At 40.0% G+C, this 25,074-nt stretch overlaps 2 protein-coding genes across 5 annotated transcripts in view; one reads left to right on the top strand and one right to left on the bottom strand.

Moving 5' to 3' along the window:
• The window catches only part of LOC124398891, a 13,409-nt gene extending 5,858 nt beyond the window's left edge, over window positions 1-7,551 (top strand). The window contains exons 2-14 of one of the 4 annotated variants that reach the window (XM_046869371.1): window positions 1,387-1,570; window positions 1,686-1,824; window positions 1,999-2,022; window positions 2,124-2,241; window positions 2,474-2,570; window positions 2,734-2,836; window positions 2,931-3,071; window positions 3,163-3,313; window positions 4,276-4,370; window positions 6,055-6,096; window positions 6,213-6,573; window positions 6,715-6,831; window positions 6,949-7,551. In XM_046869371.1, coding sequence (XP_046725327.1) covers window positions 1,473-1,570; window positions 1,686-1,824; window positions 1,999-2,022; window positions 2,124-2,241; window positions 2,474-2,570; window positions 2,734-2,836; window positions 2,931-3,071; window positions 3,163-3,313; window positions 4,276-4,370; window positions 6,055-6,096; window positions 6,213-6,573; window positions 6,715-6,831; window positions 6,949-7,097 — 1,635 coding nt within the window. In that variant the 5' untranslated portion in view covers window positions 1,387-1,472 and the 3' untranslated portion in view covers window positions 7,098-7,551. Of the gene's footprint in view, window positions 1-1,386; window positions 1,571-1,685; window positions 1,825-1,959; window positions 2,023-2,123; window positions 2,242-2,473; window positions 2,571-2,733; window positions 2,837-2,930; window positions 3,072-3,162; window positions 3,314-4,275; window positions 4,371-6,054; window positions 6,097-6,212; window positions 6,574-6,714; window positions 6,832-6,948 lie in introns of all 4 variants that reach the window. The other 3 variants (XM_046869370.1, XM_046869368.1, XM_046869372.1) reach the window with 3 other exon arrangements.
• Window positions 7,552-8,883: 1,332 nt separating this feature from the next.
• syn2a (synapsin IIa) lies at window positions 8,884-24,796 on the bottom strand. The gene is made up of 11 exons (XM_046869367.1): window positions 24,271-24,796; window positions 17,012-17,069; window positions 16,842-16,933; window positions 15,067-15,223; window positions 14,617-14,706; window positions 14,408-14,470; window positions 13,732-13,874; window positions 13,573-13,647; window positions 11,972-12,074; window positions 11,461-11,598; window positions 8,884-9,995 (listed from the first exon to the last, which is right to left on the bottom strand). Exons 1-11 carry the CDS (start codon window positions 24,618-24,620, stop codon window positions 9,864-9,866), a joined length of 1,401 nt encoding a protein of 466 aa, XP_046725323.1. The 5' UTR covers window positions 24,621-24,796; the 3' UTR covers window positions 8,884-9,863.
• Between the last annotated feature and the right edge of the window lie 278 nt (window positions 24,797-25,074).

The following is a 25,074-nucleotide window of genomic DNA, read 5'->3' as shown; positions in this document are numbered from 1 at the left end:
GAGATGAATAAAGTTGATGTAGAAATTTGGTGTGATTGTGGCGTAAAACTGATTGGTGTGTGTGTGTGTGTGTGTGTGTGTGTGTGTGTGTGTGTGTGTGTGTGTGTGTGTGAACTCAAGAGATGAATAAAGTTGATGTAGAAATTTGGTGTGATTGTGGCGAAACTGATTGGTGTGTGTGTGTGTGTGTGTGTGTGTGTGTGTGTGTGTGTGTGTGTGTGTGTGAACACTCAAGAGATGAATAAAGTTGATGTACAAATTTGGTGTGATTGTGGTAAAACTGATTGGTGTGTGTGTGTGTGTGTGTGTGTGTGTGTGTGTGTGTGTGTGTGTGTGTGTGTGTGTGTGAACTCAAGAGATGAATAAAGTTGATGTAGAAATTTGGTGTGATTGTGTAAAACTGATTGGTGTGTGTGTGTGTGTGTGTGTGTGTGTGTGTGTGTGTGTGTGTGTGTGTGTGTGTGTGAACTCAAGAGATGAATAAAGTTGATGTAGAAATTTGGTGTGATTGTGGCGTAAAACTGATTGGTGTGTGTGTGTGTGTGTGTGTGTGTGTGTGTGTGTGTGTGTGTGTGTGTGTGTGTGTGAACTCAAGAGATGAATAAAGTTGATGTAGAAATTTGGTGTGATTGTGGCGAAACTGATTGGTGTGTGTGTGTGTGTGTGTGTGTGTGTGTGTGTGTGTGTGTGTGTGTGTGTGTGAACTCAAGAGATGAATAAAGTTGATGTAGAAATTTGGTGTGATTGTGGCGTAAAACTGATTGGTGTGTGTGTGTGTGTGTGTGTGTGTGTGTGTGTGTGTGTGTGTGTGTGTGTGTGTGTGTGAACTCAAGAGATGAATAAAGTTGATGTAGAAATTTGGTGTGATTGTGGCGTAAAACTGATTGGTGTGTGTGTGTGTGTGTGTGTGTGTGTGTGTGTGTGTGTGTGTGTGTGTGTGTGAACACTCAAGAGATGAATAAAGTTGATGTACAAATTTGGTGTGATTGTGGCGTAAAACTGATTGGTGTGTGTGTGTGTGTGTGTGTGTGTGTGTGTGTGTGTGTGTGTGTGTGTGTGTGAACTCAAGAGATGAATAAAGTTGATGTAGAAATTTGGTGTGATTGTGGTGTAAAACTGATTGGTGTGTGTGTGTGTGTGTGTGTGTGTGTGTGTGTGTGTGTGTGTGTGTGTGTGTGTGAACTCAAGAGATGAATAAAGTTGATGTAGAAATTTGGTGTGATTGTGGTGTAAAACTGGTTTCCTGTTTTTTACATGTATATATTACAGAAACATTTCATTTGTTTATCATTAGTTTATTCTCCATGTTCTATACAACTCCATTTCAGAGACGTGTGTGTGTGTGTGTGTGTGTGTGTGTGTGTGTGTGTGTGTGTGTGTGTGTAGAGATAGATAATGTATATAATATATGTAAATAACAGTGGGCGTACACACTGCTGCTGTAGTGAACGAGTGAGACCTTGCAGGTGAAGATGTCTGAACTTGAGAAAAACTGCTCTGAGGTCACTGACACTCAGCATAAAGAAGAAGCTGATGGGCAGAACGTACCATTTCCTGGTCCTCTGATGAGGTGAGATGCTCTTCCTCCTCTCATATGTTCAGTGTGTGTGTGTGTGTGTGTGTGTGTGTGTGTGTGTGTGTGTGTGTGTGTGTGTGTATTGTTTCTAATCTCCCACGTGTTGCAGTGAGAAGATGCAGAAGGAAGACCTGAGCAGGTTTATTCAGAGGAGATGTCAGGAATGTGCTCTGCACCTGGATGATCCTGACCAACTAAAATCCTATTTCTTCTGGATGATTATGGAACGTTTCCTCAATCAGAACAGAGTAAGTGCTGGAGTAAGTTCATCGTGATGGAGTAACGATATTCAGACATGATGATGACGTGAAATGAAATTAATAAATTAATATTTGTATGGGGGATGTGAAGATTACAGATGTTCTCCACCTTTTTTCTCCTAGAAAGTAATGATGGCTGAAATCGCCATTATTCTCTTCCAGGGCTACAGCTATGGGAGGAGGAAGGTGAGAGTTTCAGCATCAGTTGTGTGTGTGTGTGTGTGTGTGTGTGTGTGTGTGTGTGTGTATCAGTAGCACATGGACTAATGTGAGACTTTGTGCTCCAGCTCGGTCGGATTATGATCCAGGAGGACTGGTGTCTTCCTCTGGCGCGTCTTTTATCCTCCGCCGCTGCTGCTGGAGACCAACACAGAACAGACATCATTAAAATGGGAGATGATTTCGGTAAGGATGAGATGAATTTCCTTTAATGTACTCGTAATTACGTTTCCTGTCCACTTTATTAGGAACATCTGAATATTATTCCTAATAATCAGGTCGTGTTTCGATCTCAGTGACTTCTAGAGCAAATGTTCAGTGTTTAAGAAACATGATCTGATCAGTTCATGAAGAATCTGGACAGTGTGCAGGATTATGGACTCTGATCTTCACAAAGTTTGTTTGTGTTCTATTTTAGCTTCCAGAGGACGGATCTTTGCAGCACACTTGTGTTACGTGGTGGGACGCCAGGAGCTCGGATTCCGCAGGAAATTTCATCTAATAGGATGTGAACGGTATATATATATATATATATATATATATATATATATATATATATATATATATATATATATATATAGTGTGTGTGTGTGTGTGTGTGTGTGTGTGTGTGTGAGAGAAAGAGAGCGCATGTGTTTCATTTCCTTACCTCAGATTTTTCTCTATATTTTGCACCAGGATTCCTACTAATCACATCATCTCACAGGAGGTGTTGAAGAGAACAGAGGTGTATGAGTACGTTCTGTCTCTGACCTCAGGGTTCGGTCAGCCTCACTTCCAGGTCAGAGTTTCATCCTCTTCTCCATTCTTGATGTGAAACAGATGAGGAAGCATTGTACTGAGAAGTGTGTGTGTGTGTGTGTGTGTGTCTTTAGAAAATCAAGTTGATTCACGCCCAAAATCTTGTTGCTGTTGGACTGAAAGCTCTGGCGCTGGATTACTGCGAGAGCATCGCTACAACCATCTTCAGATCCCCTCGACTCTTTAACAGATATATTTTGGCTCAGCTTATAGTAGTAAATACGATGATTCATGTTGGTGAAGTTCCTCCTCGCTCTCGAATGCAGTGTCTTCATTAGTGCTTTACCTCCTCCCTCTGTCTCGTAGTTCTGTGAAAAGTTGCTTGAAGGGAAAGAAGACGTGGACTGGATGATGAAACTTCGCCGGCTGTTCAGATTCTTCAGCACACCCATCTCTGTGGTTTGTCCTGATCAGGTGGCTCTTGAAAAAATTCCGTATCAACCTGAGGAGTTTGAAGGTACCTACAGTGTCATGTAGCAGCTCATAAGTCACACACATACACAGATCAGGAGGTTCAAGATGTTCATGTGAGCACAGATTCATCTGATGGAATGGAATAATCTATGAATTGTATGTGATAAATACAGACGCTTTTTCAGCTCGAGTCATTCACAACTTTAACCTTTTAAATCGATTCTGACCAAATAAAGCATGAGGCTCATATCACCATGCGTGAGGTGGCATCAACAGGTTTGGAGACGAACTCTGTTTACAAGAAAAAGACTTTATTATCCACACGATCACTTCAGAACCGTCCCCTTGCACAGTAAACCGCTGCTCCAGGGTTCTTCTGGAACGTGTCCTGGAAGTTTTCTTTTCAAAAACGTGTCGAACATCTTCTGCGATTCACGCCGGATCTCTGCAATGAAGATGAAGATGAAGCACAGGAGCCGAGTCTGGAGAGAAGGGTGGGTGTGGAAGTGAGATCGTGTGGATCGTTCTCCGACGATCATCATGCACGAATTGCCGAATGGTTTCGACATTTTTGGGGGTTGAGCCTGTCGAAGGTCTTCCTGATGTCTCATCGTCCTTCAGCACTGTTCTTTCGCTCTTAGAGCACGTGTGCCACTCGAAACACCTCGAACGTCTTGTTGCCGTCACAGTATGATAAACGTTCATCACATTAAAACGTCTCTGTGGCAGATTTGCCCAGTTTCACAGAGAATTTCATGTTTGCTCTTTGTTCTGACTCTCTGTCCGTGATGAAATCACAGGCGTGGAAACACATACGGGTCAGAACAGCACCAGTTACACCATTCGTCTCCAAAATGTTTGATACCACCTCGTATACACAATAGAAATGGGCGGAGCTTAGACAGTTGCAAAGTTAATTATTAATTGATTACACACACTAATGTGTGTGTGTGTGTGTGTGTGTGTGTGTGTGTGTGTGTGTGTGTGTGTGTGTGTGTGTAACAGAGGAGGTTAAGTCACAGTACATCGTAGGAGAGATCTTGGGGAAAGGATCTTTCAGCTCTGTTTATGCTGCAGTGCGTAAGGCAGATGGAAAACAGGTAATAAATCTGCAGAAATCCCCTCACTACAGAACGTGTACAGCACAAACACACTTCCCAGAGATCCAATCAGGAGCCTCGTCACACTAATGAGACATGTGGGATATCTCCCAAATCTACTGAAACCCCCAGAAACATCAGGTTAACAAACGCACACTGCATGAGAGAATAGAACTCACCCATACCAGCAGGGGGCAGTAGGCTAGGAAACTGCTAGAGCTAGAACGGTGAATATTCACTGATCAGGTATAACATTATGAGCCAGACGTCTAGACGTCACAAGAACTCAAACTCGCTCAAATCTTTACACTCGCCCATTTTTCCTGCTTCTTACATCAATTTTGAGGAGAAAATGTTCACCTGCTGCCTGATAAATAAATCCACACACTAACAGGAGCCATGAAGAAGATCATCAGTGTTCATCACTTCACCACTCAGAATGTTATAATGTTGATGTTCTACCAGAATTTTATTAGAAGAATTAGAAGAATGTTTCCTCTGTAATCCATCGTTTGCTTACGCCAGTTCCGTTTCATTTTCTCGTGTGCTCATTCAATAAACTGAACAGCCAATCAGAGCTCTTTTCTCAGCGATGAGAACTCTTCAGAGCTCTTTTCTCAGCGATGAGAACTCTTCAGAGCTCTTTTCTCAGCGATGAGAACTCTTCAGAGCTCTTTTCTCAGTGATGAGAACTCTTCAGAGCTCTTTTCTCAGTGATGAGAACTCTTCAGAACTCTTTTCTCCGTGATGAGAACTCTTTAGAGCTCTTTTCTCAGCGATGAGAACTCTTCAGAGCTCTTTTCTCCGTGATGAGAAATCTTTAGAGCTCTTTTCTCAGTGATGAGAACTCTTTAGAGCTCTTTTCTCCGTGATGAGAAATCTTTAGAGCTCTTTTCTCAGTGATGAGAACTCTTTAGAGCTCTTTTCTCCGTGATGAGAAATCTTTAGAGCTCTTTTCTCAGCGATGAGAACGCTTCAGAGCTCTTTTCTCAGTGATGAGAACTCTTCAGAGCTCTTTTCTCAGCAAAGAGAACTCTTCATAGCTCTTTCTCAGCGATGAGAACTCTTCAGAGCTCTTTTCTCAGCGATGAGAACTCTTCAGAGCTCTTTTCTCAGCGATGAGAACTCTTCAGAGCTCTTTTCTCAGCGATGAGAACTCTTCAGAGCTCTTTTCTCAGCGATGAGAACTCTTCAGAGCTCTTTTCTCAGTGATGAGAACTCTTCAGAGCTCTTTTCTCAGTGATGAGAACTCTTCAGAACTCTTTTCTCCGTGATGAGAACTCTTTAGAGCTCTTTTCTCAGCGATGAGAACTCTTCAGAGCTCTTTTCTCCGTGATGAGAAATCTTTAGAGCTCTTTTCTCAGCGATGAGAACGCTTCAGAGCTCTTTTCTCAGTGATGAGAACTCTTCAGAGCTCTTTTCTCAGCAAAGAGAACTCTTCATAGCTCTTTCTCAGCGATGAGAACTCTTCAGAGCTCTTTTCTCAGCGATGAGAACTCTTCAGAGCTCTTGCTCAGCCGTTAGTGAGTGTTAGTGAGGAGACTCAGGGACCAAAACCTGCTAACAAGTGCAGAGTCTTGTGTTGTTGAATAAATGTTTAGGCAGGAGTAATGTGGAGCATGAAGCAGAAGAATGGAGTAAAATATGCAGATGAACTGATTGTTGGTTTTGTTCATGTGAACAGGTTGCTCTGAAATATGTGACCAAAGACTTGCATGAAGGAATGGTATGGAAACTTCCTTTACTTCTGACACTGTGAAGAGAAACAGTAAGATGTATTGTATATGTGTGTGTATATGTGTGTGTGTGTGTGTGTGTGTGTGTGTGTGTGTGTAACTGCAGCCTGGAGAAAAGCCTAAGGAGGTGGAGATGATGGACATCTTGTGCAAGCCCCCTCGATGTAAGAACATTGTTGAGCTGCAGGAATGGTTTGACATATCCAGTTGTTTCGTTTTGGTGCTGGAGCGACCCATTCCCAGCATGGACCTTCAAAAGTTTTGTAAGAATTACCAGGATGGACATTTGCCTGAATATCTGGCGCGGGTGATCCTGCAGCAGGTGATTCGTGCTGCTCAGCACTGCTTCGATCGTGGAGTTTTCCACAGTGACCTCCGTACCCAAAACATCCTGATCAATACGGACACGCTGGAGGTGAAGCTGATCGACTTCGGCTGTGTCGAGATGTTGTGCAAAAACTCTACAGGTGAGTTTACAGGAGATCCAGGTTCAGAGAGCAGGTCCACCACCTTGTTTATGGTCGTGATGTAGATGATGGTGTCTTCTCTTTCTTTTTGTTCTTCTGATGTTTTTATTTAAACTCCTGCTTTTTGTTTTTGTTCTTCAGGATGTCGTTCCTACCTCTGGAGTCTGGGATGGACCTTGGTGGAGTTGGTGTGTGGAAACATTTTCCTGTATAATTTAGATCATGTGATTGACAGTTGTTCACAGATGATTTCAGACGGTGAGGAAATCTTCAGCGTTTCAGAAGCATCACATTCAGACCTGTAGAAGAATGTAAATCATTTTAATCTGTGAATCTGAATTTCGGTCTGAATCTCGCATCTTCTCGCTCACACAGACTGCTGCCATCTGATCTCACAATGCCTGATACACAGTGAGAAACCACTCACTCTGGATGAGCTCCTGAACCACAGCTGGTTTACTAGTGGACTTGAGGACCTGAGCCACGACCGAGAGCTTGAGAAGAATCAGCTCAGACCTCTCTAAACCTTCACCACCGGATTACACTTTCTCACATCCTCCTGCAGCTCCACCCAGTCTCCAGTGTCAGATCTTTACCAATCAGTGTTGAAGTTCTCTGATGTCTTCAAGAGTTTATACACAAAGATGAACCCCTTACCTTTTTTTTAGATACCCAGTAAAGAAAAAGTCCATGAGATGGCATGTAGAAGAAATCTTGATTCAAAAGAAACCCCATCTTCATCTGGTGACTCTTCACCTTCTTCACTCCTACTGTTACACTATTAATTGATATTTGTATAAAAGTCAACTGTCCTGGTCAAAAGGAACAGAAGAATGAATGTGAATCTCTGAAAACCCAGAAAACACACCAGGTGTTTCCACACGTTCCTCAGACTCTGTGTGGATACCAGGAATTCCGGAATGTTCTGGGTTTGTTCTCCTGTGTTTTATCTGGAAATAAAGGAAACACTGAGATGGATGATGTGTATATTGCAATGTGACCTTTATTGCCTGTGAGAACGGAAGATCTTCCATTACATTACAAATATTGTTGGATTTGGGATTCTTTTTATTATTATTCCATACGGTTTGTATCTGATGCGATCGTTACGCATTCGATTTCCATCCACACCTGGCGAAAGATTCGCTTCGACTCGGCTTCGGTCCTTCTTACAGTCTAATCACAGATTTATAGATTTATAGCTTTAAATGTGAACACACAGCTTTCTGGACGTATTTTTGGATTCACACAAACACATAATTACACACACACACGATTAAAACCCAACAACTCTGATTAGAAATATACAATCTGAGTGATATACTGTCATGCGCTAGAATTTCACCACAACAGTACTATATATATATAAATAAATAAATAATATATACACGTGTGTGTGTGTGTGTGTGTGTGTGTGTGTGTGTGTGTGTGTAAATGTGTATATAGAAGTATTAGTATTAAACCAAACACACGAATGTTAATATCTTTCTGAAGCGACGTGTCAAAGTTCATTAACAGACATTTACAGTGTTTTTGTCAACATCAACATCAACACACACGTTTGTGTTACAGCACATTAATGTTTCTCTCATGCATCATAGAAAAAAACACAACAAAAATGATAAACAGGTAAACAGGTAAACACAGGGCCGAGTGTAAAGTCCAGACGTGTAGCTCTACAGTGACTGTGGCTGTGATTAAATACACACAGGAATAGAAATATAGAGTCGAGATCATCACATTGCACTTACTGTAGGTGAAATAAGGCAGAAATGTAAAGAACGGCAGTAACGCAAACCTTCAGCACCTGTGAGCTTCATCACAGTGACACTCGCACCAGGAAAGAGAAAAAAACACATTCTCATCTACGCTCATATGGCTTACAACATCGCTGGGAGAAGGTTTCAGAAATCCTCACCTCGTAGAGCTTCAGTGTGTTTCTACAGTACAGCAGGAACCCGAGTCAGCAAAAATCTGCTCTAAATACATTCTGGGGGAAAAGAAACTACATTTCATTCAGCGTTTTAATCACGTGTGAAAACGTTTTCATTTCTATTGAGAAGAATTTCAACTTTAACAAACTGGTGATTCCCTGAAATCCTGTCCACTCCTGATATTCTGAACAAAATCCACCTAAAAATGTTCAGGCGTAAAAAATAAAAAAGAGAAATAATAATAATTATTTTTCTAATAAATCTTTTTTTAAACACATTAAAAAATGTGGGAGGAAAAACTGGGTTTAATTATTATTATTATTATTATTATTATTATTATTGTTATTATTATTGTTATTATTATTATTGTTATTGTTATTATTATTATTGTTATTGTTATTATTATTATTATTATTATTATTATTATTGTTATTATTATTATTATTATTATTATCATTATTATTATGTTGGTCCAGTGTGTTAATTAATTGTAATTTCAGTGCCTCAGTATTATAAACATCTAAAAGCTGCCTAGAAACTTCTTTAGACTCAAAAATCATATAAAATGTAATAAAAGGTCACGTTTAAAGACTTCATGAGTAAATAAAAGCCTGATTTTAATCTAGATCTACAATCATGAGCTGTGAAACCTTTTAATAAACTACAGCTGACGATGTTTTACACACACACACACACACACACACACACACACACACACCCAGGACGTCACGAATGTGTGAGCTGAATTGTGAGCTCATGCAAAAATAAAGTCAATAATCATCTCTGTACACATTTATACTGAACACTGAACGCTCTGAACACTATAGAAGACGAAAGCAGGATCATGAAGAAGTTAAAACCAGGCTAATTCAGGAGGAGGAAAGCAATGCTGAGCTCAGAGTTAACCATCTGCTCGTTAGAAGAACACCACGTTGTTAAACACAGCCCTGAATTTCACAACCGCTTTACACACGAACAACAAGCAACCATCACAAGCGCACAACTAAAGCAACACACTGACACTGCATAGGGGATTAAACAGTCCAGGCTCGCTGTCGAATACACACCCGCCCACACACACACACACACACACACACACACACACACACACACACACACACACACACACACACACACACACACACACACACACACACACACACACACACACACACACACACACACACACACACACACACACACACACACACACACACACACACACACACACACACACACACACACACACACACACACACACACACCACTGTGGCATTACAATCTGCTGATCTGTGGTAAGATCTTGATGCAGAGCGTCATGTTTCCTTCTCCCTCTCTTCTCCTCTTTCTCTGGTCTCAGTTGGCCTGAACCGGTTTGGGTCCGACTGCGACTCCGTTACAGTCGAGAATGTACTGCAGACAGCCTTGAGGAGCTTTCTGTGTCGGCGTCTTCTTTCCGTCCGTCACCGCGTCCTTCTGAGAGCCGTTCTGTAAAAAAGCAGCAGAGGATTTGGTGCTTGGGCCCCGGTGATCGCTGCTCGCAAAAATCTTTCATTCAGTTGAGTTTTATTTGTAAAGTGTTTTAATGATTTTCCCGAATCAGCTTTACAGACATAAAGAGATTATAAATTATACATCTGTGTGTTAGTGCTTTAAAGTTTAAAAACTCCCTGAGACTTCATCCAGAAGAAACCTTAAGACTAAAGAGAACCTCATCCTCATCCTGTCCATCATTACAGTTCCATCAGTGTTGAGGTTAGAAACTGTTTACATGCAGAACTGTTCATACAAACTGTGGTCCTGAGCACATTGTAGCAGACTGTTGATATTAATTACAGTCCAAATCCATCCTCAAAGTTCTTCAGTTACGCTTCAGGAACTTTGATGTGGAACCTTCTGCACACAGTGTCTCCAACTGAAGAGAACTCCATCCAGAGGTAGGACGTCAAGATGAATCAGGCAGATTTAGGAGGAGAAAGAGACAAGGACACACTTTCCTCCAAGTTCATAATGATGTACACAAGTATCATAGTGTACTCTCCTAAACACCAGGGGGCGGAGTTTATCTAAAACAGGGGCGTGTCTCAGATTATACTCGAGTCTGGTCTTGAGCTTAAGCAGTTTTACATGTTACACGTCTCACTGAAATTATCTGCTGTAAACACAGACACACACACACACACACACACACACACACACACACACACACACAAACACACTGTAGAACATCTTTCTAGACCAATATTAAACACACACAACTTCCTCTACTGATGAATTATTCATATAATCTCTTTTATATGGATGAAGTGAATATTTAAAGAATAAAACTCTAAACGAAGTTTGTGTTTAAGTTCAGCAGATGAGTACTGGCTCAGATCTCCTACATCCTGCTCATGTGAACTTTTCATCACCCTTCATTTAGAGACTCGGAGCTTCATCACAACATCTGCACTCGTGATTCTGGATATAAAATACAGTGTGTGCTGGATCAAGTGCTATTCTGTTCTACACGCCGCTGTGTAATGAGACGTGAAGATGTTTAGATCAATTAAACCCTGATTAATGTGATCGTTAACTATCTGTGTTCATGCAGGAACATATCAGTGATCAACCACAAGCCTGGTCAATTCCTTCAGCACTCACGTCAGAATCAGATTCGTCTTTTCTAGTTTTCATGTTTATGTGAAAAAACACAATTTCCTTCTTCAGTCTTTATTTTCTATCCCCTGTTTGTTTAAGGTTTGAAGGTAAGTGTTCTGGAAAACATCTCATGTGCTTCTAAAAACCTGAAAACCTCAGAGGTGTGAAGTTCACATGCGATTTTACTGCTCTGAAGGTGGAGCTCATGAAAAAATCACGAGTGAACACCACAAGAATACTGATGTGAAAAAACATGCGTGTGTGTGTGTGTGTGTGTGTGTGTGTGTGTGTGTGTGTGTGTGTGTGTGTGTACCTGTGAAGGCTGGATGGTGGTGGGTCTCTTAGGGTTCTGGGACAGGACCTGGTTCATCCTGGTGATAACCACGTCTGCTATGAGCAGCCGATCTTCACTCTGATGATCTCCAACCAGAGGCATGGACGAACCGACCACCTGATCCACATCACAATTTCTTTTAATGACATTTTCCCTTTATTTTTAATTATTCAGCAAAGTAATAACTGCCCTCTTCTACATACACGAGCTAACAGAAGACCAGGACTGATTAATGAATATGCTAATTAGAAAACACCCCCAGGCCACGCCCACTACCCCAATTAGTGTAATAATCATTTGGATACTGGAAAATGATTGGATAATTCTACTGCAGTGACTCATTTTATAGGTTTCATTTATTCTTCTGTAGAATTAAAGTTTCAGGTGAAATAATAAATAAAAACCTGATATAATAATAATAATAAAAACCTGATAAACAGACAAACAAACAAGTAAACAAAACAATACAGTTTAGTGTAAATAAATGTACCTCAGTGATGTGATCTTTTCCATCTTTACCATGAATAGCTTTAACTGCACAGATATCCAAACCCCCGAACATCTCACTGCACGCATCCACCCACAGCTTATACCTACACACACACACACACACACACACACACACACACACACACACACACACACACACACACACACACACACATATTCAGCATAACTTTTCAAAACATAAGGGTTATAGACCAATATCTTTAACGTCACAGTTAATGAAGGTGTTTGAGAGATTAGTACTAGATTACTTAAAGTCAGTATTGTGTGGTGCTGTGGATAAACTTCAGTTTGCTTATAAAACTGGTGTTGGGGTTGATGATGCACTTATATACCTCTTGCATAAATCTTTAAGTCATTTAGAGACCCCGGACAGTACTGTCAGGATTACTTTCTTTGACTTCTCTAGTGCATTTAATACTATTCAGCCCTCACTATTGCAAAGTAAGATGGAAAATGCTGGAGTACATCATGGTATGGTAAATTGGATCTTTCAAATAGACCACAGTATGTGAGGATGCAGGACTGTGTCTCTCAAGTAGTGAGGTGCAGCACTGGAGTCCCTCAAGGAACGGTTTTAGCTCCATTTTTGTTTACGTTTTATACGTCAGATTTTCAGTAGAATTCCAAATCATGTCACCTTCAGAAATTTTCTGACGACTCTGCAATTGTTGGCTGTATAACGGACCATGGTGAGAGTGAATATATAGGGAGCTACTAAAGAGTTTTGTGGACTGGTGTGAGAAAAATGGTCTTAGGTTAAATGCAAGTAAGACAAAGGAAGTTGTAGTTGATTTTAGTCGTTTTCCTCAGCAAGTGGTACCAGTAAAAATAAGAGAGTCAGAAGTTGAGATTGTAAAACGCATACAAGTATTTGGGTGTATATTTGAATAATAAGCTCAATTGGTCTGACAACACGATGCATGTTTATAAGAAAGGTCAAAGTCGTATTCATTTGTTAAGGCGACTGAGGTCCTTTGGTGTAAGTCATGTACTACTTAAGACCTTCTATGACTCTGTGGTCTCATCTGTGATATTGTACTCTGCCACAAGTTGGGGAGGGGGACTGCTAGAAAAGGAGAAGAATAAGTTAAATAAACTAATAAAGAAGGCAGGTTCTGTCGTAGGAGTGTGTTACCCACCTTTGAGGTGATAATGCAGGATAGAATGATTGGGAAACTCTATACGATGATAAATCATGATTGTCATCCTTTAAATGAAATAGTTTGTGACTTTATGAGTACCTACAGCTTAAGATTGATCCATCCACGCTGTTACAGGGAGCGTTATAGGAAGTCTTTTTTCCCAACGGCAATTAGGTTGTATAATCAGTGTTATTTAAGATGACATACTTTTTAGGATTTATGTTTTTGTATATAATTACAATGCTTTGTAACTTGATACTGGAGAACAAGTTTCTATGTTGTTTGTGAATGTTGTTTTAAAGTTGTTTTAATTTATTCATTGTATGGTTGTGCTGCTGTGACATCTAAATTTCCCTTCGGGGATTAATAAAGTTAAAGTCAAGTCAAGTTAGGGCTCCGAAATGATTTTACACTGAGAAACAGGAAGTGATGTCACCACCTGTCTGTCATGGCCACTTGCTCCAGCATGGCTGTTCCTGTGTTGGACTTCCAATTTCCTGAGATGGAGGTTCTCCTAGAATACAGTAGAGAAGTGTTATTGAACAGTACGAGTTATTGATATAGAAAGGGGAGATGTTTCTCAGACTGATCTACTCACATGTAGGCTTTGTAGTCGTTTCCAATTTTTTGGATCCTGATGTCATACTTGGATTCGATGAAGGGTTCAGACGTGCTGTAGGTCTGCGTGAGGGCCACCACACTCGCTATGTCCTGAAACTTTGTGTGATTGTCCACTTTCACCTTCACATGTGAGGAACAAAAATATACACTTTTTATTTAACCATCTATAAGTTAGGGCCAAAAGTATTGGGACACCTGACTTTTCCAGCTATATGTGGTTCTTCTCCAAAATATTAGCACAAAGTTGGAGGTATGCAATTGTATTAGACGTCTTTGGATGGAGAAGCATGAAACTTTTCCCACACTTGAACTAGGGGAACCAAAACCAGTTCCAGCATAACAATGAAGATCTGCATTATATGAGTTGAAGTGAAAGATCTGTATTGATACAATTAGTATTGAATAGTTTATCAATATCCAAGGAATAACCCAGATCCAGACCAGATCAGATGTTGCAGTGTAAGGTAAACTCAAAAGGTTCTTCAGAGGTTCTTCATGGGTTCCTCTGTGACTCTGGGTTGTTTTCCTCCTATAATTGTTCTACTGATTCACTCTATTACAGAGTCCTGCACAAACGTGTTCATGTTTTTCTCCTTTAAAGGTTCTACATGTTCTCCGAGTGTAGATATGGGGAGGGTTAAGCAGATACGTACCTTACCCACACCGGAGTGGGCGTGTCCAATTTTCACCACCACAGGAAAGGTTGGCATGGTTACCTGAATATTAAAATAGAAGCATGACATGTACAGTATGTGGTACAAATAATTATATACGACTCAAACTGGAAATCTGTCAATTACGTCAATTAATTTATAAATACGGTAAACAAACAAACAAACAAATAAATAAATAAACCTCTCACCATCTCCTTGTAGTTTGCGTAGTAGGTTTGTTCGATCAGCGGAAATTTTTCAGCTCCCAGTTTCCTGTGTGTGCTGATCAGCTGAGCAAACTACAAACAAAACACACAAAATCATTATTCTCCTTTACCTGTGCACCAGCGTGTCCCTTCTGTCCTAAAATCAAATCTTTTATTCATATTTACATTTAATTATCTTCATTTACATTCAGTCTCTGTGTGTCAGTGAAGGAGGTGTGGCTGCTGTGTATCAGTAAGGAGGCGTGGCCTCAGTGTCTAATTGTGAAGGACTGCCATCCATTTTATTCCATTTATACGATTATACGAGTTATTAAGTACAAGCTTTCTCTTATGCTATAGCAGTTATAAACACTCATTCCTCCACCAATCTCTCTTTAATCTCTCTGCAAAACTAAAAACAAATGTAGCTTGTCATGTTAGTAAGCGACTCACGGCCCATGGTTTATCACACATGTTGTAGATGGACTGCAGAGAGTTGGTGCTGGAGACTCCAGCGTACTGCAGACCAATGATCAGGTTCCGGAAATCAGAATTCTCCGTCATGCTGAAGGCGTGTTGGCGAACGAGGACAAAATCGGGCTTGAAAGACCTGAGGAGAAATGTAGACATTTAAAACTAAACGTTGTGGTCTGTCACATTCACATCTGCATATCAGTCAAGGAGGCGTGGCCTCTGCGTTTTAAGGAGGTGTGGCCTCTGTCCATCAGTATCAGTGAAAGAGGCGTGGTCTTTGTGTTTTGATTTCCGAAGCGCCGTGGCCTGACTCAGTCTCAGTTAAAAGAACGTCCTCTGTGCTGTCAGTCTGAAAAAAGAGGCGTGGCCTTTGTATTTGTCACTTTTGCGATGTGTGTGTTTGTGTGTTTGTGTGTTTAATATTTGCTTTGAGATTGAGATTATTTATTAGAATAAAGATCTGAGAGACAGTTTAGGTAAAAGTCAACATCGCTGAGAAACAGGAATATATCAGTCTCTGAAAAACAACCTCCTACATCCACCTTCTAATGCTGGACTGTGTGTGTGTGTGTGTGTGTGTGTGTGTGTGTGTGTGTGTGTGAGAGAGAGAGAGAGAGAGAGAGAGAGAGAGAGAGAGAGAGATGTAATGTGTAATGTGATGTGATGTGGTTTATTCTTCCAGCCATTAGGGAAACACACTTATCCTACAGCAGACACACAGGCAGTGAGCCACACACACACACACACACACACACACACACACACACACACACACACACACACACACACATACACACACACACACACACACACCCACACACACACACACACTCAGCTCTGAGCAACAGTAAAATGTGAATTTCTTTCAATATTTATTTACAATAAAACTGCAAATCTATTGATGATGTATGATACATATATAACATTGTTATTTTTTAAACACCAAATATGTAAAAGTAAATCATTAAAAGTAAAACTGCATAAATTTCAACATGCCGTGTTGCTACAAGAGTTTATTTATGAATATAATTTCCCACATAAACATATTGATAAACAATTGTATGGTTGGTGTTTTATTAATAATTAATTTAAAGCAAAAATATTTTATTTAATAAAAATTTTGCAGGAAGGAAAAAGTTTTTATGTAAAATAATGAATTGAATAATTTAGGATTTGTATTTAGTCAGAAAACACTTGATTTAAACCACATCTCTAATAGTTATAGTAGAGCATCAGTGCCTCTGGAATGAGCAGCTTGCACATCTGGAAAGACTCCATAAATGCTCAATGCAATATTCAGGTTTTAGAGCAACAAATGCTTCCATCAAGAAAACGTCTTTTTTAGGGACGGTATATTTATATATATTATGTATAAAATATAGCTTGTGCCCCCCTAATGGCTGGGTTATAAAATATATTTGTATATTTAAGTAAAACACTGCTAACTGCGTACTGCATCTATTACACCAGCATGACCTCATAGTGGAACAGTCTGGGTGCGGAACTCGTCTGTATGCAGTCTAGACCTTTCAGCATTTAAAACACTCAGCACATCATGAAAAGAAAAACACAACAAAGGAAACCCAGAACTGTTGAGCAGCCAGAATCATGTATCAGACACACATGAGACAACATTCCTCTCCCAAAACCTCAGCAACTGCTCTCCTCAGCTCCTCAGTTCCTCAGTTCCTCAGTTCCCAGATATATATTATATTAAAAATCTAAAGGCCACATCTGTACATGTGTAAACTCACCTCACCACCTTGGTCCCGTTCCTGAGGACTTGCATGGCCACGTTGCAGGTCCCATTAGTGTGAGACACCACGCTGATGTCATGAAACTCAGCCTAGAATACAGAAATAAATCCATTCAGCATCTTATATAAGAAATAAAATATAAATGTTTAAAATGTATTCACACTCACCTGCTCCACTCGGATCTCATAGTCTCCCTGAAGCTTCTTTCCTCTGAACACTTTGGCCCTGTGGAACAAACCGAGATGATGAGCTCATGTACAGTAATGTAATATAGAGTAATGTCATGTACCAGACAGTGGAACATCTGATATACTCCAGATGGTAACTATTATACTGGTCAGGTATACTGGTTCTTCATAGGTTCTTTAAATGTCCATCAGATAACTGCAGGAGATGCATTCTGTTATAGGGTTCTCTGGTAATAGAAGGGTTCTAAGTTAAAGGTATAACAGTGTGTGTGTGCGTGTGTGTGTGTGTGTGTGTGTGTGTGTGTGTGTGTGTGTGTGTGTGTGGACGTGCACAGAGAGTTTATTCAAAACAGATGGAAAGCTGCAGGGGAGCTTTGTGTTGTTCTCCTTGAGGTTCTGCCAAGCACTGAGCCAAACTCCCTGTGTGCTGACTGCAAAACACACGGATCTCTTCAGAACCAGAACCGTCAGTCAGGTGTATATATTTTGGCACCCCTTTGATTAGGTGAAAAGATTGACTTATTATTTGTTAAATCCGTGGTGCTGAAGAGCTTCTCGGTGGTTTTCTTTCTCGAGTTGGTTGTTGTTTGTTGCGGATGTGAGTGCAGCTGCTCTGACACACCCTGTAATTTTAGGCCTCGTAGACACACTGATTAGTAGTTCAGCGAGAACCTGCCACTAGGAACATTTTACAAACAGCTGCGATCTTTTCGAGCGATTCAGCTACGATGTGTAAGAGCTTTAAAAACATACAGATTATTTTTGATGGAGAGTTTTGTTAAATAAAAGACTCTTTATTCTGTTTATATCCTTGTTAATAACGTGTCAGATTTATAAAAAAGCATTGCAATTTTTATTGATTCTTTATTCTGGAGTCTGAAGTGAGTTTAACTGAAAACAGCTTTATTTTTATAAAACACATCGCAGTCCTTTTGGAAAAAAGATGCGACTCAGTTCACTCCTCAGGCGGCCATTTTGAGTTCGGTCTCCATCATGAATTTCTTTTAGTGCACTAAATTCTAAAAATCCCACAATGCACAGCACAAACCGAACTATATTCCCTCACAGGAAGTGACATCACGTCTCTGGTTCTACTCAAAACACCAGAGTGGAAATGACTGAAACTTTATAGGTTCTTAAGCGACCACATGTGATGGATAAAACTGAACTATTTGATATTTTTGGGTTTGTACAGTGAATGATGGAGATTCAAAGGTTTATCCTGACATGTATCTGAGGAACCACAAGAAAAGACCTGGAACTAAACTGAAAAGGTTCAGAGAGTGAAAAAAGGAAAACGAATTCTTGTTCTTCATTAAAGTGTACACACATTTGTGAGTATCAGTATCTGCAGAATGTGTGTACATCAGCACAAGGTACCGATTTGATTCACTATATCTTCTCTATATATTCTCCACCTCTCATCCACCCCAGCCCACTGTCTGCACCCATCACACCTCTGGGAACCCCTCTAACAACTCCTTCCAGCACTCAAGTTGTGCTCATGATTTGTGAAGAGGATGTGTATCAGGTCTTTTAGAGACAATGGACAAGGAAAGCTTCCAGCCCAGACGGTGTCTCCCCCTCCTGTCTCAAAGCATGTGCTCATCAACTGGCTCCCATCTTCACCTCTATCTTCAACAGATCACTGGAGCTGTGTGAGGTCCCCTCCTGCTTTAAACTCTCCACCATCATCCCGGTCTCCAAGAAACCCTCCATCTCAGGACTGAATGACTACAGGCCTGTCGCTCTGACATCTGTCATCATGAAGACCTTTGAGAAGCTGGTATTGGCCCACCTAAAGAAGGTGACAGAACAGCTGCTGGATCCCCTACAGTTTGCCTACTGAGCAAACAGATCGGTGGATGATGCAGTCAACATGGGGCTACACTACATTCTGCAACACCTTGACTGCAGAGGAACATATCCCCGGATTCTGTTTGTCGACTTCAGTTCAGCCTTCAATACATTAATTCCAGGAATTCTCCACTCCAAACTTCTAAAGCTCACTATACCCCCTGCCATCTGTCAGTGGATCACCAGCATCCTGATAGGCAGGAAACAAGAGGTGAGCCTTGGAGGTGTTACCTCTGGTATTAAGACAGTCAGCAATGGCGCTCCTCAGGGATGTGTCATCTCCCCACTGCTATTCTCCCTCTATACGAGATGATAGTGGGCTTTAGGAAACACCCCTCAACACTACTCCCCCTCAAAATATCCAACAGCCCTGTGTCATCTGTGAAGAACTTCAAGTTTCTGGGCACTACCATTTCCCAAGACCTGAAAAGGGAATCCAACATAAACTCCATTTTTAAAAAGGCCCAGCAGTGGAAGTACTTTCACTGCTGAAGTAGTTAAGGAAGTCTGGTCTGCCACAGGAGCTGTTGATGCAGTTCTACACTGCAGCATTTGAATCTGTCCTGTGCTCATCAATCCCCATCTGGTTTGGAGCAGCAACAAAACAGGACAGAGACAGACTGCAGGAAACAGTTAAAACTGCGGAAGAAAATAATTGGTGCTCCAGCACACTCTCCAGGACCAGTACCATACAAGAACCAGAAACCAGGCAGGAAAAATCACTACTGACCCTTCACACCCTGAACACAACATCTTTTAGCTCCTCCCTTCTGGCAGGTCCTACAGAACTCTGTTCACCAGAAATCTTCCCCCAGGCAATCAGCCTCATTAACAACTCACCATAAATACTGTATATTCCGTGCTTCATATCATATCCATAAGTGCTGCACTGTCAGAACGTCAGTCATCACATTATCCGTATATGTTACACACTGTTACTGCTGTATATTGTACAAAGTTCTAAAGTAACTCTTTATCATACCTGACGCACAGAACTGTTATTTACACCACCATGAACTCACACACTTTATATATATCACTGATCTGTCATATAATCTGTATCCCTATTTAATACTCATACTGTCTGTATTGTCTCACATTGTCTGGTTTTGCCTCGTAGAGTCCAAGCTGAATGAATAGTTTTATTTATGTTTGAACTTTGAGAGTCACTAACAGCTGGAACCTAGTTCCTTGTGTGTGTCAACACACCAATAAACCTGATTCTGTTATAACACTATTCTATATAACACTATAACTATACAACACTATATACTATACACCACTATATATACTATACAACACTATATACTATACACCACTATATATACTATACAACACTATTCTATATAACACTATATATTCTATATAACACTATTCTATATAACACTATATATTCTATATAACACTATAACTATACAACACTATATACTATACACCACTATATATACTATATAACACTATTCTATATAACACTATATATTCTATATAACACTATAACTATACAACACTATATACTATACACCACTATATATACTATACAACACTATTCTATATAACACTATATATTCTATATAACACTATTCTATATAACACTATATTCTAGATATTTTGTAGTAGTAGAAGCGTTTATGTTATGGTGTTTTTTATATAATCTAATTAAATCTAATGTGATCTAATCTAATAAACAGGCTCATGGATGTAGACTGAGATCTTCTCTTTGTCAACTTTTTGCTAAATCACACTCCATATGGTGCGAACAAATGGGGAGCACAGACATGCTGGGATTCATGTTCATTTTTGTAGGTTTGCAGTTTTTCTTTGTGCTGATTACAATAGATGTGAAACTGAATGTGATACTGAAGTAAACTGTAAGACCAGAAGTATTTTGACACCCAGCCATATGTGGTTTCCACCAAAACTGTTACCACAATGTGCAGGTAATACACACACAATTTAATTGGACATCTTCAGATGCAGGAGCCTAAAGTTTTGCCTTCACTTCCTGCATGACGATGCCCCTGTGCACAAATCCAGCTTCATGAAGATCTGCTTTTCATGGGTTGAAAGATGTGGAAGATCTCCTAAACAGGAGCTCTAAACACCTTAATGATGAATGTGAACACTGACTGCACCCCAGGAACCTCCTCACCTTCTCACCTACATCACTACCTGAGTTTACTCACACCCTTGTACCTGAATGAATCCCACAAATCTCCAAATTCTCTTAAATCTAGTGGAAGATCTTCCTAGAAGAGTGGAGCTCATTATAACAGAACATGGAGAACACATGTGGAATGGGATGTTAAAAAAAAGCACATACTAATCTGAGGGTCAGGTGTCCACAAATTTTTGGCCATACAGAGAATTTTTAATATTAACTACTAAACTGAAGAACAAACACTACAGGAGATGTTCAAGTCCACTGTTTTCCCTTAACAGCACTTTCATTCCTCTTGAATGTTTATCCTTTTATAGTTACATTAAATGTTCATGTACACTTACATTATGGTCAGTATGTTTAAGCACTGAAACTCTGACTGCTAGAAAGCACTGACACTGGAGACTCCTTCACCGTGTAAACATCAGCATCGTGATGGATCTGTTACACATTTACTCTCTGTACACTCTATTTACAGTATATATATATATGTACAGTACAGACCAAAAGTTTGGACACACCTTCTCATTCAAAGAGTTTTCTTTATTTTCATGACTATGAAAATTGTAGAGTCACACTGAAGGCATCAAGGGCTATTTGAGCAAGAAGGAGAGTGATGGGGTGCTGCGCCAGATGACCTGGTCTCCACAGTCACCGGACCTGAACCCAATCGAGATGGTTTAGGGGTGAGCTGGACCGCAGAGTGAAGGCAAAAGAGCCAACAAGTGCCAAGCATCTCTCGGGGAACTCCTTCAAGACTGTTGGAAGACCATTTCAGGTGACTACCTCTTGAAGCTCATCAAGAGAATGCCAAGAGTGTGCAAAGCAGTAATCAAAGCAAAAGGTGGCTACTTTGAAGAACCTACAATATGACATTTTTCAGTTGTTTCACACTTTTTTGTTATGTATATAATTCCATATATAATTCCACATGTGTTCATTCATAGTTTTGATGCCTTCAGTGTGAATCTACAATTTTCATAGTCATGAAAATAAAGAAAACTCTTTGAATGAGAAGGTGTGTCCAAACTTTTGGTCTGTACTGTATATATAATACACTGCAGCTCGTACTGGAGGTTCTGTTCTTGGGAAGGAGACGACTGTCGGAGAAGATCAGTGTCTGTTCCAGTTCAGGATTTGTGGCTGATCAATGAGATACAACTTCATCTTTTACTTTTATAGCTAAAATACTAAATAGAGTTCAGGATAAAACTAATTCCTCTTTTTGATAAAGGATTCATACACAAAAGTCAAATAGAAAATAAAAAAAGAATGTAATGTGGTTGGATTTAATCAATAAAAATAGAAATAAAACAAAATACGTTATAACCATAGTAACAAAAATATATAAAGAAATAAAAGATTAATTGACATAAATGTATTTAGATAAAATGTAGGTACAGAATAGAAGAAATGACAAAAGATTAATAAACTTTAAATACTTTAAATGTTAATATAAGAAATACATGTAGCTGGAATATGAACAAAACAATACCTATTTATTTATTTATTTATTTATTTTAGAAATGATCGATATCTGTTATTAATTACTGCAATACAGAAAATTTTATTTTATTTTATTTACATAATTGAATTAATTTAGCTACATTCTGTAATTCTACACCATGAAAAATGTATTTATCAGGAATATGAATGGAATAATATTTATTTATTTATTATTATGGAAAAATAAATAATTTCCTCAAACTGCAGTATTTCTATTGTTTTAATTTCAGGGCATTAATCAGGCCTGCAGCTCTCACACACACACACACACACACATACACACACACACACACACACACACACACACACACACACAATCTGAACCTTTTCACAGCCTGATCTAAAACTCTTGGAGAACCTGGAGATTCACTCCGTAACCTCCGTGTGTCCAATTACATCATCTGATGATTATATACAGCAGTATTACAGTACTCCACCACGGCGCATGGCTGCTGCTGCTGCTGCTGCTGCTGCTGCTGAGTTCTGGACCGTGATTGGTTAGAACATGGTGATTAATTTTCTACAACAGAAGCCCTGACAATAGTGCAGGTTTATATCCATGTGATTATCGTTCCCATAGCAACAGCTCATTCACGAGGTCGAGTAAAGAACATGTTACACTGATAATAAAGTCAGAAGAAATGTGTTTATATAATATTTATGGAAGGAGTCTCCTGTGTCAGTGCTTTCTGATGAGGGAACGTGTTTATAGCTGCTCTAACGTAAGTGAAAACAGGAACTACGCTGTTTTGTGAATATATATATATATATAATTAAAGAGTGACTATTTTTACTGTTTAAAAAGTCTGATGTATTTGCAGTAATTGGATTAGACCCTGGTGACCTTTGTGTGACCTTTGGAAGACAATCAATTTGGTAAATCTTTATTTGATTTCTCTCCTAATTTGCTTTAACATCAGAGCGTTACTGTGAGTTTCTAGCGTATCTATTCCATACATATCACACATTCAAATCATTTTCTGGATTTCTGTGCAGGAACATGACTGCGTAAATAAACTAATTAACGATCTCAGGAAAAAACACAAAATAAATCATGGCATTATTTCAGAGCTTTTTCGTGCTCCGTCGACTTGTTGCGTGTCGAACACAGGACACAAATACGAAGGTAAATAAATACAGTATAAATAAATATAATAAATATTAGCAGTGATGAGGAATAATCAGGAGATGGGGCAGAGGAGAAAAGGGTTTTAAAACAAACTAATCATTTACTTCTTTTTAATCTTCAGAATAATTTTATTGAAGAATCTGATCTTTTTATCCTGAACAGCAAATTTAAAGCTTTATTCATCTGTGAATATTTTATTGCTATAATATTAATGCTTGTGAATAATGAATGTAATAAATATAATTTAGAAGCACACAGATTGTTTATTTAACCCAAATATATTCTTCTTTTAGTTTAGAACTTTATATTAAGACTGATCAGATGATAACTGCTGATCCTACATGAGACGTTTAGATGATATAATAAACATTCTAATGGAGCAGGCTGAAGATGGCAGCAGGCGTGATGGTGGAGATGGTGGAGATGGTGGAGTCGTGTGAGGAAAACCCACAGCACGCACTCATTCAGTCAGTCACGCATCACCTGCTTTAACATACTACCACCATGTTCCAACTGTTCCTTCCTAAAGAAATGACACGCACACAATGACATGCACAACTGAAGACCAAGAAGCATCACCAGACCTACCATTCCTGCTGCGGCTCGTCGATGACCAGCAGGATTTTGAACTTCTTGGAGACAGAGACGGGTGTCTGCTCGACCAGCCCTGCAGAGGCTGCTGTTTGCTTCACTACATTGGTGATGGAGCTGAAGAATCCTGCACCTGAGGGCTGGGCAGCTGGCTGGGGTTTCCTCTCTTGGTTCAGGTTCAGGTTCGGGTTCGGGTTCTGGCTCTGGCTCGGAGACACCTGAGATTCAGATGCCACCCCGGGTGGAGAAGGTTGGGAAGGATCGGGTTTCTGCAGGTCTGATAGGTAACCATTGGGCAGGTTGGAGATGAAGGTGCTGTCGGAGAGACGGCGGCGCAGGTAGTTCATGGCTGTCGATGATCTAAATTCCTGATCCGAGATTGGAGGACCCAGATGGAGCAGATAACGACTGCAGAATATGAGTGAGCTTCAGGAGAGATTATCACTCATCTGAACGGAACGGCTTTCCTCCTCTCGTCTCTGCGCTTCCTCTCCGCTATCGACGCCTGGGATGCTGACGTCGTTCATCCTCATCCACCAATCACACGCTTCTAAAACCTGCAGGAGGATGAGATGCTCAGCTCCATCCCTCCCTCCATCCCCTCCCCCATTCCACAGCCTCACGACCATTACAGCTTTTCGAGCTCTGCTGCAGAAAGGGAAGGAAAAAAAGATAAATAAATAAAGCGAACCAGGGGGGTTTCCAGTGCATGTGAGAGGAATAAAAAGAGATGAGATGAGATGAGATGAGATGTAGAGATGAGATGAGATGGAGAGATGACATGGAGAGATGAGATGAGAT

Source organism: Silurus meridionalis, chromosome 16 (assembly GCF_014805685.1).
Source record: "Silurus meridionalis isolate SWU-2019-XX chromosome 16, ASM1480568v1, whole genome shotgun sequence".
Taxonomy (NCBI): domain Eukaryota; kingdom Metazoa; phylum Chordata; class Actinopteri; order Siluriformes; family Siluridae; genus Silurus; species Silurus meridionalis.
This window is presented reverse-complemented; position numbering and strand designations above follow the sequence as displayed.

What these genes read in the sequence shown, in the direction of transcription:
- syn2a (XM_046869367.1), bottom strand. Translation starts at nt 24,620, where the DNA reads ATGAACTACCTGCGCCGCCGTCTCTCCGACAGCACCTTCATCTCCAAC. An exon ending in ATGAGATCCGAGTGGAGCAG is followed by an intron (nt 16,934 to 17,011) that starts GTGAGTGTGAAT and finishes TCTGTATTCTAG; the next exon opens with GCTGAGTTTCATGACATCAG. An exon ending in ACGCAAACTACAAGGAGATG is followed by an intron (nt 14,471 to 14,616) that starts GTGAGAGGTTTA and finishes TTTAATATTCAG; the next exon opens with GTAACCATGCCAACCTTTCC.